The sequence below is a fragment of the Aythya fuligula genome, chromosome 1 (genome assembly GCF_009819795.1).
Source record: "Aythya fuligula isolate bAytFul2 chromosome 1, bAytFul2.pri, whole genome shotgun sequence".
Classification (NCBI taxonomy): domain Eukaryota; kingdom Metazoa; phylum Chordata; class Aves; order Anseriformes; family Anatidae; genus Aythya; species Aythya fuligula.
The window spans coordinates 71,874,846-71,890,627 of record NC_045559.1 but is presented as its reverse complement, the minus strand read 5'-3'; the positions used below and the strand labels follow the sequence as shown (position 1 = coordinate 71,890,627).

The following is a 15,782-nucleotide window of genomic DNA, read 5'->3' as shown; positions in this document are numbered from 1 at the left end:
TAAAATATTTAACAGGTGATAATTATGTTGCTGTCGAATCCTAGTGGAAGAAAGATTTTTTATTATTATTACTAATATTTATTTATTTTATGAAAGCGATGACATTGGCCATAGCTATCTTAACTTTGCAGAAACTGTCTATACTCTGCTAGTACTGAAGAAGATAGCTAACTTGCAGCTTCCTCAGACTGTTGAGAAAACTGTCTTTAAAGGGGAAACAAAGCCTAAGAGAAATGTGGAAAAAAGCAATTCCGTGCTTTGGATAAAGGTTTGTCCTAAGAGCATTCAGGCAGTAACAGAAGAGAGAAGTCACAGAAATACATCGCATGTAGATAGAGAACTCTACTAAGAAAATCCTTTGTGTCTCTGTAGCTAAAATTTTGTCACATTTGCACCAGCTGAAGTATTTGCAGAGCTTCTTATGCATGTATTTTAGCAAGAACTAATATATAGGAGCTATCTTGAAGCAGCTACCAAGTCCTATGCATTTTTTTCCACAAAGGAGGGAAAATGTGTCATGTCAGGAAAATGTTACATTTGGGGCAAGACAGAAGGGAAAGTAAAAGAGATGGAGAAGGTGCTAATAATCCTTAAAGGACTGACGGATATTCTTGAAGAACCTTCTTTCCCTGACTTTTCTTCCAGAGCATGCCTGAGTTCCTGATCTTTCTTAGCTTCCCAAGTAATTCTGGGCTTGTAAATCCACATCTTTCAGTGACAAGCTCATTCAGCTCTTTGCCTGCATACACAGAAAAATTCCAGAAGTCAAGGATATTTTGCTTTCATGCACTGATATTTTGGTCATGGTTCTCATGGCCAGAGGCCTGGCTGGTTCCCACACAACTCTTCCGTGTAGGTACTACTGCCATACTATAAAAGTTGTGTGCCTGAACTGGGACAGGTTGGGGCAATGCTGTACAGGAGGGCAATGAAGCATTAAGGAGGGAGGAACAAAAATAATGAGAAGAGTCAAGCATATGACCTAGAGCTGCAAAAAGCCAGCTGTCAGGTAGCAAGCAGGTAGATGTGTTTTGCCAACATATGTGAAAAACACTGGTGAGAATCCACTGTGGGTTAAATGATGTGCAAAGGTTATGGGCTGAAGAAATCACCCTTGCAACAGTTCTGTAATGCTTGGTGTCAGCATGCCTGCAGAACACCTTTGATCTAGAGCTGGTCCCAGCTTCCTGCTGTTTGTAGCAACCTGGGAGCACAACAGCATTAAGGTGTGTTTTGGGGAATCCCTTTGACAGTATTTCAGCCCAAATTATACAGCTGCATGCACCAAGAAAACACTTGGCACCACTCTACCTTTACCGTGCCATATTGCCAGGTCCACATGGTGTATTTTTTCCATTGCATAAAATGTGTTTGTCAGTCTAGCAGTATAATTGCAGCTTTCTTTCTCTGGCTTTTTAACACCTCCTTTGAAAGATTGTTTTCTGAGGGATTAGCCTTGTTCTTTAATACGCTAGCATATCTTCTTTAAACCTGACCTGCTCATCTGCATATTTAATGATGCTTTATATCCAATGGTAATATTGTGTTAGTAATGCAACACATGTAATAATTGCAGGCTGTCATTCTACAAATTCTAGATGCTACCACCTTTCCTTATAATTATTTGTCATGAGTTTTTAAAATTTAAAGGGTGCTAGAAATCTAATCCCCAGAACCTGCTTGCCACAAACTATTGAGAATGGGGGCTACATCCATCTGCATTTAAATTCAGGGATATCCAGTGTTTGGCCTAGACAAAACAGGAAGAAGGGTGGCATGTTTACCAGAGTCCTATAGTTTTAGACAGGGAATTTTGGTTTGGGTGTCTTGGAGAAATGGTAGACTTGATCTTCTAAAGCTACTAGGAAGTTATATCACAGTCACTTTTCTGTCTTTGTGTGGCAGCTTCAACAGATGGAAATAGCCTCTATCAGACAGGTAAACCAATCTTACAGTGATTATGGCAGCACAGCATGCAAATCTTCTTTATTTTTCTTGTTTCTCCTAAGCAAAAGAAAAGGTGGTTTAGGTGATCCTAAAAAATAGTCAATATAATTTGGGAGTTCACCTCTTCTGTATCTAAGCCAATACATCTGTGGAGGCAAAATAAAGTTGTAGTCCTATTCCAAATCCTCTTATAAATGAGTATTATGAAGTTCTATGGAACAGGAGAATCTAAAGATCCCACCAGAACTCTCTTTGCACACTGGATGCTGCACAAATAGAGGCTGAGAGAGCGAGCTTGCCCCAAAGTATACACAGCCTCAGCAAAAAGATGAACAAGGCACGAGAGCAGTGAAACAACAGATTAACACCACAGTCCAGTGACTGGGCCAGAGACAATCCCATTCCAATAACAAGTTTTATCACAGAGGTCAACATAGCTCTGATCTCACTGGGATGGGAAGAGTGGGCTCCTCTTGAAGAAGCTGCAACACAGAGCGGGCTTGCTCTTCTGTGTTTGTGTAGCTCCCTCCTACACTGCCCAGATTAAGAGAAAAATTTCAGGGACCATCTCTAGCAATCCTAATCTTTAGGGATTAGGCATGAGTACTTTCCTGTAAGCATGTGAAAAATACATGCTCCTTCTAACCCACTTCCCACAAGCATGGAGAAGCCCTGTTGTAAAGGAAGTGGAATTATAAGGACGTGACAGCATCAGCAGAACAGACGCAAAACATACAAAGGCATTTTTCTCCTATATTTCATAATCTGCCAGTAATACCTACTGGCTAATAAAAATTATTTGCTATACTGTGGTGTCAGAATGCTTAGCTGCTCTGAAGGTTTATGCTGCTATTACCTTGTACATACACACTCTCTTACAAGTTATTCCCAATCACTTTTTAGCAAATAACTGAATTAACTCTATGTACCAGCAGATAATCCCCAAAATAAGCTTATTAAAAACACTCTCATGTTGCTAGTGAATGCACCCAACCCTGAAGAAGATGAACAGTGAAGGCGATACACAAATGGAAAGCCAGAACAGCCCCATCTTTTTCAAAAGCTAATTACATGTATGCATACAGACACGTGCACTTAAACACGCACTGTGAGAAATGGTGCCAAACCGTGTTATATCTAATCCTGTTTTAAGACATTTATACTAATTACATCGGTATTATTAAATGTCAGTTGTATACTTTAAATATGTAATTGGATTACCAACGTATGTCCAGTGCATTAACATGTATCAGTCACCCTACTACCAGCCGTTCTACCTGAAGTCGGTTTTCTTTTCCGAAAAGTCAGACACTAATTGCTTCTGGTTGTAAAAATGTTTACAGTGTCTCAGAGGGCCAGAGGTTAGTAGGTGAGCGCGCCGGAAAAGATTGCTTTAGCAGATAGCATGTTCACAGTACAGAAATCGACTTTATAAAGAAGTTTGTTCTTTAAATCTGCGTGTCTTCTCCCGGACATTGCACGCTTAGCACCGAGGCCTTGTGTGCCTTTCTGCTTGCACGCTTTTCAAAATTGCATTTGACCAGGACGGGCTGTGTGTTACAGCCGTGCTGGCAAAACACGCGAGCCGTGCCGACCCGTGCTGTGCCCGGCTCGCAGGCAGCGGGACAGACGCGGCACAGACGCGCTGCTCTCCCTCTGCTCGTCCGCTGCAAATTGCCCTCGTGAATTTTGCCTTTATCCCCTGAGTACCAGCAGCTCGGAAGACGAATTGTTGCTCGCACGACCAAGAGATGATAGAGATCTCGGGCACAATTAACATAATCATTGACAGTCCATGGGAGTTTAGTAAATAGCAGCCTGGGAAGCATCCTCCCCTCCAGAGAGCGAGGGTAGCAGAACCAGACACCAGAAGATAATGCTTGAACAGGCTCTACTATGCTTTAATCTTCAAAAGCTACCATTAGTAAGCCTGAGGAGTATATTTACCCACAAAATAAACACCGCAAGTTCTCTAGGCTACTATCCATTAAGCACTGAAATAACTCCTCTTTCTTTTCACTTCCAAGCGGGAGCGAGGCGAAGCTTCGCAGCGTGCCCAGCTCGCTCCGGGCTGCTGGGGGTTAGCAGCGGGGCCGGGGAGAGAGGGGTCTAGGGGAGGGGGGCCGAGGGGAGAAGGTATGGAGGGAGAGAGGCTGGGGATGAGGCGACCCGGGGAAAGCGGGGCCGGGGGGAGCGGGGCCCGTGGGAGGCGGCGGCTGCGTCCCCGCGGGGTGATGGATGGCCGGAGGGACGTCCGCGCTGGTTTGGGGCTGCGCTTTGTTGGCTTTCACCTCCTGATCCCTTTCCCTTCTGCTCTGCTGGACTGCAATAGTCCCTGCGGCTCCGGCTCCGTGGGTCCAGCTCCCAGTGACCTGCCGCCGGCGGGATGAACCGAGGCAGCATTATTTCCCCGCAACAAGTTCGCTTTGTCGCAGGGCAGCGCTCAAAAGATCCCCGAGCGGTTCGCTCTAAATAAAGCAGGCATTGCTCCCCTTGTATTTCCCCTCAGCAGTCGCCTTAGTATTATTATTATACTTCTATAGCTTTTGCTTTCGGACCTTATAATTATGTCACACAGCAAGGGAAACCACTAGCATGCCAGCATCTGGTGTGCGGTTTAAAACTTTTGTTTCAAGATTTGAATTATTTATAGAAGGCAAACTTTGTAGGATAGTAATTTCCTACGGTTTTGAGAAAAATATGGCTACGTTTATATTAAATGGGTATATTTATTTATTTATCACGACTCCTTCCTCCTGTTTGAAAAAAGAAGATGGCATTGCAATTTTTTCACGGGCTGTTGGGTCACCTACCAGCAGACTCATCCTGCCTGGAAAGAGAAGCAGGCTGTTTGGTCTAATCAGTAGCATCCCACCGAATTAAACCTAACGTGGCTCCATAAATCAAGCGCCTTTAAAAATCGGTAGCCAAGGCATGTGCATTTCATTAAGAATTAAGAATACAGAAATAGGCGTTTAGTTTCTTTTTATGTCTGTGTTTATTCCTACTTTTTTTTTGCCTAGCGGTGGGCTATATTTTTCTATAGCCCCCCAAAAAAAAAAAAAAATATGCACACGGAAGAACACACGCACACGTGCTGGTTTATGTGCATGTGTGTTGCTTGCCTGCATGTACAGAAAGAAAAATAGTCAGAGGGATGGATGGATAGGATGGATAGGATGGATGGATAGGTAGAAAGAAAGAAAGAAAGAAAGAAAGAAAGAAAGAAAGAAAGAAAGAAAGAAAGAAAGAAAGAAAGAAAGAAAGAAAGAAAGAAAAGCCACATGCAACTCAGGGGTAGGAGCTCCAATTTTGCACCCGCCGTGGAACAGAGATCTGTGCTCGCCGCGGGGGTGGGATAGAAGAGAAATCCTCCCGGCCCCTGCAGCCGGGGGGATTTGAGGAGGTGACACCGAAGCAGCCTCTTCCGAGCGCAGGCGGGAGCCGAGGCGACTCCCCGGGCACAGCCGGCGACCTGCCCGCCTCAGAGCTAGCCCTGGGCCCCCCCCGAGCCCGGCGCCCCGCACGGAGGGGCGCGCCGGGTCCCGGAGGGATGCTCAAGGGAGGGAGCGGGTCCGGGCGCTACACCAGCTACTCCAGCCCCCGGCGCCCTCCTGTCCCCGCTGCTGCCCCAAAACGTGGGCGCGCCTCGCCTGAGGGCTCTCGGCAGCCCCTCCAGCAGCCCCTCGGGGCTCTGGAGCGCAGCCCCGGCCGGGCTCCCGGGCACGGCGGCGGGTCGGTGCGGGGACCCCTGGCCCGCAGCCCCGGCCCCCCCGGCCGGCGTCCCGGACCTGCCCGGGACCCGCAGCAGCGCGGCGGCCGCCGCTCCCCGCAGCCCGCACGTAGCTGCCTGTACGCTACTTCTCCCCCGCAAAGTTAGATACAGATATAGATATTAAAAAACCGAGCCCGAAACTCCTTGCAGTCCCACCCACCGACTCTCATTTCCCCCACCCCTACCTCCACCCCCTTCCTCACAAGGAAAAGGTCCTGGAGCCAGCTCTATCTGCGGGACTGCAGATCCCTCCTGAGCAAAAGCACCCGGCCAGCCTGCGCCTCCGCGCAGCGCGGCCGCAGCTCCCCTCGGGCTGCGGGCTGGGTCTCCCCTGGCGAGCACGGAGCCGTGGCCGTCTCCTCTACGGCAGGAGGAGGAGGAGTCGGGCTCGAAGGCCCCGGGGAGACGCCGCTCGGCTCCGCTCCGCTCCGCGCCCCGTGCCCGCCGCCCTCCCGGTGCCACTGCCCTGCGGAGGGGCGCGCAGGGTCCCGGCCCCGCCGGGGCAGCCCCGGGAGTTACCTGGCGGTGCACCTTCCCCTGCCGGAGCCCGACCGCCAGCAGCTCCGCCGCCATCACCACCACCACCAACATCATCATCAATCATCATCATCATCCTCACCACCACGCTCTGCGCGGAGCTGCCGCCGCCCGGGCTGGCTGGCTTGTCCCGGCTCCCTCTGCTTGCATTGCCCCTAGGTAGCTAGCGGGGGCATTTCAAACGGTATTTGGAAAAAATAACAATTAAAAAAAAAAATCTGGATCACTTACAGGTAACTCCCACTGGTAAGGATGAGGAAAATCTGAGGGTAATACACTGAGAGTAACACACTGCGAGATGAAAAAAGGATCATGGCTGAATCCCGTTTACACTCTTGGAGTTCGCTTCCTTGGTTATTCCTTTCTGGCCCCCCCTGGTCGTAACTCCCCACCCTTTTTGGTGTCAGCTGTGGCTTGAATCTGAGTTGGAATCCAGTCCCTTGGGCTTGGGGGGGCTTTGTCTGTTTGTTTGTTTGTTTGTTTGTATTGTTGTGTCTAGTATTCCCCTGGTGCTAATGCTGCTCTCTGTGCAGAGTACGTGCTGCTGCTGCTGCTCTCGCTGCTGCTGCTGCCTCTGGGCTCCTGCCTGTCATGTCTCAGTGGTTGGAAGTTGTTACAGTGGGTTCTCGTGTTGGAATGAGGATGGTTTAAGGGATTTGGATGGCAGAAAGTGCCTCTCTCTCTCTCTCTCTCTCTCTCTCTGCAACTCTCCTGAGACTCGGGGCTGCCATTGGGCAGTCAGTCACTGCAATCCGCCTACTTTTTTTCTCTCCCTCTCTCTCTCCCTCTTTTTTTTTTTTTTTTTTTTAAAGGAGAGGATGACAATAGAGAGACACGGATGTCGCCCGGACTGCAATGCACCCTCTCTCCCCGGGCCAGCCCTGTCCGTACGCCCAACTCTCGGAGCGGTCCCCACCCGCTAAGCGCTGCATTTTGGGGCGGCTCGCTTCGTGCCTCGGGGAAGGCAGCTCTTGGGCTCTGGCTTGGAGACGTCCTGGAGGAGCCGGCAGCTCCCGGTTAATTGCTTTATGATGGGTGGCTGCCCCAGCTCCCCCGAAGGGCTCCGCCGTCCCCTCCAGTCCCGGAGCGCTCTTGGCTCTTGTTGCCCCTGCTGTTGCAAATCAAGCTCCGATTTTGGGAGGACCTCTGTAAAAAAAAAAAAAAAAAAAAAAAAAAAAAAAAAACACTTTGTCGTAGCCCGCCTGAGAAATAAAGACATGCACACTCGTAGCTTCCTGGCGGGGCTGGCTTTGGCGTGAGAGAAGGGGGAAAAGGACGGGTGGGCAGCAGCCGGGGGACGGGGGCGAGCGGGGGCCGCAGCGCCCGGACGGCCGGGAACCTCTTCCGCAGCCCCCGGGGCCAGAGCTGCCGCCTCTCCCCTTCCCTCCTTCTTTCCCAGAGGATGCAGGGCGGGCTAGGCGCTTTGCCGGCGAATCAGCCCCCTCTCCCCTGCGTGCCCCTCGGGCCCCGGGCCGGGGCAGCTCGCCCCGACCCTGCTGCCACCAGCGGGAGCCCCTCGCCCCACGAAGCCCTGGATTCATCTGGTTTTCGGGTAAGGAAACAAAGTCCCGCTGATGGGAGCCTGCTGGAGGGACGTGGGCTTCGGGTCTCCAAACGAAGCCCCGAAGAGAATTGTGCGCCGCGGCGAGTTTAGCTGAAGTGCAGCCGGAGCGAAAAAGAACTGGGCTCCTAAGTCTTCTTGGTCTGTAGCGTTTGTAATGTTCGTCTCGGGTTAATTGCGTAACGACCGAAGGAGCTTTCTTGGCCGAGAGCTACCCCAGACACCCCGGATACACCTCCTCGAGTTAACCAGTCCTGGCACATGGGTGCAGCTGTCCCTGCGGCACAACGAAATAAGCCTTCAGATGGAATCGCGAGTGTAGAATTGGTGTAAAAACGGTGTTTCCCGCCGAATATCCGATAAGAGTCTCCTCGGGGGTTTGTTTCATTTAACGACTTTCATCTACAAGTTGAATAATGCATGCGCTGGTACAGTGAGCGTCATTTGGAGGACGCTACTCTCGATTAATGAGGGACATAAGTTTAAGCCTCTCAATTACTTACATCCGAGAATCCTCTTATTTATTTGTAATTCTTTAAGATTCTGAAATTGTCGTATTTATTTCTTTAAGTGTGTGTGTGCATCTGTCTACACATATATAGAGAGAGAAACATATAGCTGTGTATCTCTCGTGATGCCCGTTGCCCCTCTCAGACGTAAGAAGTGGCTGGGGCAGCAGAGCCGAGCGCGAGCTGGGAGAACGGGGAGAGATTTTTGATGGGTTATTTCTAGCATTTTCTCGGCTTCAGATATATTTTAAAATGTGCTTTTAAATATGTGCCTGGCGGGGGAAGGAAGGGAAGAAAGTGAATTCTAAAAATGAAAAGTAAACGCTGGAAAATTTCGAAGTGAGGCTGGCAGGGATGAAAGCCAGCCCGGATGAAACGAAGACGCTTTGCCCTTCTGCACAGCTTTGGGAGGAAGATAGCTTTGTCGTGTAGAGGGAGGAAAGTCTTATAAAATCAACCAAATCGTGCCGATTCATTTTGGGAAGATAATTCTTTTCGCTAAAAACGCGGGCCGATTATTACGTCGGAAAATTAATAGCAATGATGCCGGTGATAACAATAACGCGTTAAATTCTCTGCAAATTGTATCTATATATATGGCAGTCTGGAATAGCGAGAAGTGCACTTGTTTTGTCGAATAAACCGACTTGTTAAGCCGAATACAACCCACATAAAATGGTGTGGCACTCTAGGAGCTGGTACTGGTGGTAGCCCCTAATACGGGCATTTCAGCATCTGTCATTTCTTCTCCCTCAAACATGTTTTTTTTTGACAAAATAAGGGCAGGACGGCACCGAAATGGTTGCCGGCACGGTGCGATGGAAGGCAGATGAAGCAGAGCAGGCATGAATAAAGTATTTCCCTTTTCTTTCTTTTATGTATTCCCAGCTGCTGTTTCTATCTTACACCAAAACCTGCAGTGTCCGGCAGAAGAGCACGTCAGAAGACGGAAAGAGCTTTGACCGCACGTCCAGCAGGCAACGCACTGGACTTCTTTCAGGTCCTAACCAGGTATTTCTTGTACCTCACAGAGCTGCAAGTCTATTGCAGGGGAAAAGAAGGGGGTCAAAGATGAGTCCCTTGACGCGACCCGACGACGGGCTGGCTGTGGCAGCATAGCCAAAGGCATCGTGGCGAAGGGCCGGGGGGCCACGGTTGAAGCCCTCTCGTCTCCTCCCGAGACCTCTCCGGGACTTCCGGCGCTGCCTCCCTCATGGTGGCTGCCGTCGAGGCTGCGCCCAGGGGCGGGGAGGCTCAGAGGGGAGCGGGATTTCGTTGGCGTTTGGGGCAGGAGCCGCCGGGTCAAGCTTTCCGTTGCTCCCCGGGCAGGGCCAGCTCCTGCCTCCCTCCTGCTGCACACCCTGAGCCGCACCTCGGCCTCCTCCCCGCGGGCATCCTCTCCGCTCCCACTGGCTGCCCGCCTTCTATCCGTCCAGGAAAGACGACGGGGAACACGGGGGGCTTGCCCCCCGAGCCCCGATCTGGGCACTGCCAGCGGCTCCGTCTTTCCAGAAGGTCCCAGCACTCATCCCCAGAGCATCCGCTGCGACTTGCATCTGTGGCACAGCTGCGATTTTGAACTTCCGACGCATTTATTAATTAAACTGGAGCTGGCTGCTCTGCGATCTTCGCAGGAAACATGTCTGTTTCAATCCAGTTGCCAGCCGAGGTCGCCGTTTGATTGCCTCTGTTTTCGCCGCTAGATGCTGGAAGCCAGGGGGGCTGCACGGCGCAACGGCGAGAAGCGACCCCCGCCGTGCCGGGGGGCAGGGGGGCTGCTGGTCACCGCGGCTTCACTCCCCTCACCTGTGCCGGCCGGTGCGGGAGCAAGGCTCGACACGGCCAGAAGCATACTGGGGAATGCAAAATGGAAGTGGGAAGAACGGGAATTCCGTGTGAGGGAGTGATGGAGGAGGGATGGAGGGAGGAATGGCAGAAGGGAGGACCACCTGAGTGGGGTCTCGCTCCTTCCTCCATACTGCAGACAGCGGCTTCTCCACTCCAAGCCGCCGCTGGGACCCTGCCGTGCCGCAGCAGCAGCCCCGCAGCTCAGCAGCTAGGCATTGTCTTGTTTTCCCTCCCCTCGTGCTCCCCTTCGCCCCTGTCCAGCCAGAAAGCCCAGCTCTGATCACGTTTTATTAAGACAAGAACACGTGCTCGGTGGCAAATAACGTAACTGCATGAGCCAAGCTCTTTGCTACCTCCATCTCTCCTTCACCCTGCAAACTAAACCTAAGGCACGGGGAGGCAAACCGTGTTTTATCTCACTTCATCGCCCCCCCACCCCCCCGCCTTTGCTACGCACAGAGCTCACTAGGAAAGGTATCATTACGCTTAGAGGATATGGTTTCAACAAAATGGTAGTTCCAGTGGCTGATGAAAGAGGAAATAATTGCATCCCACATGCCTAGCCTAGAAGTAGCCCTGGATCTCAGAGCAAATTTCTCTCCCATTGTTCAGGGAAAATGAAGTATTCTCATCGCCTTACAGGCACGGTGATGGATCTGATGGGGTTTCTGTAAGGGCTTTTACTGTTCCTGCCCTCCACTCAATTTTATTTCCAGGCTCTGTTCGACAGCATTCTTGCGATTTTTTTCCCTCACGAATCCCCTTCTAAAACAGCCACAATCAATTTCGAAAAGAAATCTGCCTTCCAGACTGTAACACGTGCCCAATCTTCTGTTTCCTTTACGACTAAAACCGCAGTGAAAGCGAACAGCGCTAGCACTACCCCTCCTTCTGCAAACCCTTTTCTTTCAGCTCGTCTGCTCCTCCGCGAGGGACGCCTTTGCACCGAATCTACCGGTCAGCTACCGGGGCAGACGGGGCGCCCCGTCTGGGTGGATTCAGAAGGATCAGGAGGACGGCGGTGCAGGTACCCGGCCCGGCCCGCACCCTGAGGCTCCGCGGGGAGCCCCTCCGGGGCACCTGCAGCCGTGAGGGCTGGCTGGGAGCCCTGCGGCACTGCCCGGGCCACGAATTAGGTGGCTAGCCAGATGGGCGAGCGAAGGTGAATGCAACCTGCTGGGGACCCTCCGGGCAGGGCCGGGCCGGGAGGGACCGGGCAGGAGCAGCGGGCGGCGGGGGCACCGCTTTCCTTCTGATCCCGTTTGCAGCCTGGTTCAGCGGCCCCCCACCCCCACCCCAAATCGTGCAACCGGCTCCCGCGCTCCCCCCGCTGCAGACCGCCTCTCTTTTGCCTCGCCGGCACCCTCCTCCCCGCCGCCGCCCGTTTTGCTCGGGGGGGGGGTGGCCGAGGAGGAGACGGGGGGTGGCAGCGGGCGACAGCTTTGCGCGACCCCGGAGGGTCCTGGCGGCCGGCTCCGTGCTTGTCCCTGCCGGCCCTTTCCGTGCTTCTGGCCTGACTCCCCGGGGACGTGCTCCCCCTTCACACACACACACACACGCGAGCTGCCCCTTCTTTCCCGTGTTGGTTTCAAGGCGGGAAGCAAGCGTTTTCGGATTGCAACTCACCTTATGCATTCTTGATCATTAAAAAAAAAAAAAAAAAAAAAATCCCACAGCTATGCAAAGACAGGATCTTTAAAGAGGTTGTAGCTCGACAGGTAAGGACTCGGCTGGGGCTCAGGAATGTGGAAATTCAACTCAAGTCAGCCTACTGCGACGAACAATATTAATAAGGGCACCCAGGTAAAGGGGGAGAGGCAGAGGGAGAAACTTAGCGACTGAAATCACAGAGCCGAATCGGCAGCTGCCATCCAGCAACGCGGAGACACCGCCGAGATCCCCGGCAGCGCTGGCCGGGCCCCCCCGGTCCTCCGGTCCCCCCCGGTTCCCCCGAGACGCCCCTGCCGGCGCCCCCCTCCCTTCCCCCCCCCCCCCCCCCCATCCCAGTCCGGCCGACCGCCGGGATGCGGAGGCAGCCGGAGCAGTTGTCAAGTTAATTTCACAACGTTGGCGTGATGGTTAGGAGCGCAAATTGTGTCTAGGCCTGCATAAAACAAATCCCCTCCTCCCGCCCCTTTCTCCTTTTTAATACTTAAGCTCCGCTCTATTGTCTCATCAGCAGCGGCTGAGTTAACTCTGTCAGGCTTTTTTTTTTTTTTTTTTTTTTTTTGCTCCGAGGCTACCGTGAGCCAGAGCTAATACAGAAGCCCGGCTGAGCGGTGCAAAACACGAGGATCCGGCGTTCCCCGGTGAGCGGCTCCCTCCAGGCTCCGCGACACCGGAGCGACCCCGCCGCCACCGGGCCCCGCACCGCGACCCTGCCCCGGGGTCCCGGCGGCGAGACACGATCGCTTCCCGTCCTTTTGTCGCTCGGTCGCTTCTCTTCTTTCGGCTGCGCTTGCTCCGCGCTAACGTGACCCAAAAGACAAGGTTTGTGGTGCAAAAGGACTTACCCTAGTTTGACATAGATGACTCCAAAGCATAGAAACACGTAGAAAATCCACTTGCGAAAGTTTCTGTGCATGATCTAGGGAATGGACTGAGCCATAAAAACTGCACAAAAAGTGGAACTGATCTTGTCGATTAAATCCCAGTCAAGAGCATTTCTGAAGCTGCCCCGAAGCAAAGCCGGCCAAACTGTAAAAAATCAACAAAGTGCAGATAAGCAGCTCTTCCCAGAGCCATGGTGACCAAAGCCGGCTCCGATAGTAAAGCTAAAGAGGGAGGAAAATAGAAAGAGCTGTTCAAAACGGTAAAACAAAAACCCAAGACAGACAGTCTGAGGAAGAAAATGAGCAAGCACTGATCTTGATCAACTGCCTCATAGAGCCCTTAAGTTCAATGTGTTTTTACTTGTTCTGACTTCCCCAGGTAACACTACGTATCTTGCAATCTATGGCTCCAGGTAGGAGGATCTCTCTCTCTCTCTCTCTCCCTCTCTCTCTCTCTCCTGCTCTTCCCCCCACCCTGTATGTGTCAGAATCTAATACATGTCTTATCTGTCCGTGCGTATGTGCGTGTGCAAGTTCTGTGCGTATTTATGTTTCAGTAGGCATGTCCCTCAGCCTGAGTGTTTGGGAAAACACATGAAATGTATCCAAAAAGGGAACTAAAATACTCGTCGTCTCAAGCTGCAGCATTTTTTTTCATTTCCTCTAGTATGGTAATGAGGCTGCATTTGTAATATATTGGCTTCCCGAAATACATTGTTAATTTATTATTATTATTTTCCTTTTTAATTATAAAGAGGCAGGCGTTAATCCCAGGTTGCTTATAGCTCTGTATCCTAAAACGTAGTGTGTGTGTGTCCAGGCCATTTCTCTTTGGCCGTTCAACCCTGCTGTGCACTTAAAAACGCCTGTCACTAAATTTGATTTCATTTTCCGAAGCAAGTAAACATTCCCCGTCCTTTAAAAAACGGATATGGTTGGATTTTAGCATAAGTTTGGGATATTAAGTTTACTGCTCTTCGTGAAATTACTGTGTTCAGACACAGTCAAGCAAGGCTTTTCTCTTTCTTTCTTTCTTTCTTTCTTTCTTTCTTTCTTTCTTTCTTTCTTTCTTTCTTTCTTTCTTTCTTTCTTTCTTTCTTTCTTTTTCTTTCTTTCTCTCTCTCTTTCTTTCTTTCTTTCTCCTTCCTTCCTTCCTTCCTTCCTTCCTTCCTTCCTTCCTTCCTTCCTTCCTTCCTTCCTTCCTTCCTTCCTTCCTTCCTTCCTTCCTTCCTTCCTTCCTTCCTTCCTTCCCTTCCCTTCCCTTCCCTTCCCTTCCCTTCCCTTCCCTTCCCTTCCCTTCCCTTCCCTTCCCTTCCCTTCCCTTCCCTTCCCTTCCCTTCCCTTCCCTTCCCTTCCCTTCCCTTCCTTTTTTTTCTCACTCATTTCAGAGCTGTTCAGTTTATTCCTGCATTCTGTGGAATTACCTATTCCAGTCTACTACACAAAGTGTGTCTGTCCGGAGGCATATATCTGCATGCATACGCATGTCTAAATAGCACTCAATACACGCTTGTGGGCTGCGGTAAATTATAGAGATATGGATAAACCTGTGCACCTATGCCCACTTGCACACAAGCGTACATATACATGTAGTAACAGTAAACACCAATAGCTCTAGGCATCTCTTCAAGAGAAACAGCTAAACGCACATCAGTGAGGGCTGAAAGGCAAGCAGGCAGTGACAAGCAAGCAAAAGAGACTGAACACAGAACTTCATCTGTCCTGATGGAGAGAACAAAGGATTTTTTAAAGCCCAGACAGGCTGTCGTGGTTGAAGTGACACAGTGTGAAACTGGAGGTCATCCTCGGATGCCTCCCATAGCCACCCTGCTCCCCCAAACTGGCTCTGCTTGGGGCAGCACTCAAGGATGTCCAGCGGGTCTCCGGGCGAGGGAAGCAGAAGCTGAGGGGAAGAGAGAGCGGCCTCATCTGGGGCCCCTGGTGCCACCCCGGGGTGACACAGAGGCGGTCGATCCCGTCCTACTCCGCCGCTGCCTCTCGCTGCACCTCGACTTCTTTTTGCACCCCCCCATCCCCAGCCATCCTCCCCACCACCTCTGCTCCCTTATTCCTAACTCTTAGCTGTTTATAATTCGTCTTTTTAAAACTCTGAGTTATTCCTCCCCGTTCTTTCTGTTTAAATATCCTTTTTTTTCCTCCCAGACTTTTTTTTTTTTTTTTTAAGTAAGATGATGAAGCCATATTTTCCCCTTGCAAAACTATTTCTCCAGCCCCGTAACTTAATCCAGACATCCCCCCGGGGGCACTGACTATGCTCACCCTCTTCTTGCCTCCCCAGTACCTCTCCCCCCTTTTTTTCCCGGTGTTAGACGACGTGCCCCCACCCCCCCGACACCCCGCCAGGAAGGGACGAGCCCCCTGGGGGCGCGGAGCAGGACGGGTGCGGGACCGCGTCCCACGGGGTAACACCGCCACCCAGGGGCGGCGGGAGGCCCTGCCGATGCCAGGGCCGGGCCGGGCCGAAGAGACTGCGGGGGGCTCCGCTGGGTTCCCGGGCAGCCAGGGCCGCTGTCAGCACAGCACAGGCCGCCTGGGGGACCCGGGGGATCCGGAGGAGGCGGCGGTGCAGCGGGGAGAAGCCACCGCCCCCGAGCCCCCGCCCCCCTGCAGGTCGCCGTCTGCCTTCCCAAACCTCTGCCTAAATGCCGGGTTTTGCACGGTAGAAGCTGCTTTGCTCCTCAGTCTCCCCAAACGGCTGCTCCCCGCTCCCCTTTGACGTCGGAGCTGGACGATCACGGCGCCAGGGAGATCAGGAAGAGTGAGGGTCTCAGGGGCAGAACGATTAATTGTTTCCTTTCTTCTCTAAAGATTACTTATACATTCCATCTGGTGGTCCCTTCCCTTCCCTTCCCTTCCCTTCCCTTCCCTTCCCTTCCCTTCCCTTCCCTTCCCTTCCCTTCCCTTCCCTTCCCTTCCCTTCCCTTCCCTTCCCTTCCCTTCCCTTCCCTTCCCTTCCCTTCCCTTCCCTTCCCTTCCCTTCCCTTCCCTTCCCTTCCCTTCCCTTCCCTTCCCTTCCCTTCCCTTCCCTTCCC

At 51.8% G+C, this 15,782-nt stretch overlaps 1 protein-coding gene across 2 annotated transcripts in view; it reads right to left on the bottom strand.

Moving 5' to 3' along the window:
- WNT7B (Wnt family member 7B) overlaps nt 1–12,761 on the bottom strand; it is a 95,107-nt gene extending 82,346 nt beyond the window's left edge. Inside the window, exon 1 of one of the 2 annotated variants that reach the window (XM_032199895.1) lies at nt 12,691–12,761. In XM_032199895.1, coding sequence (XP_032055786.1) covers nt 12,691–12,761 — 71 coding nt within the window. Of the gene's footprint in view, nt 1–6,490; nt 6,574–12,690 lie in introns of those variants that run through there. The other variant, XM_032199887.1, reaches the window with a different exon arrangement.
- Between the last annotated feature and the right edge of the window lie 3,021 nt (nt 12,762–15,782).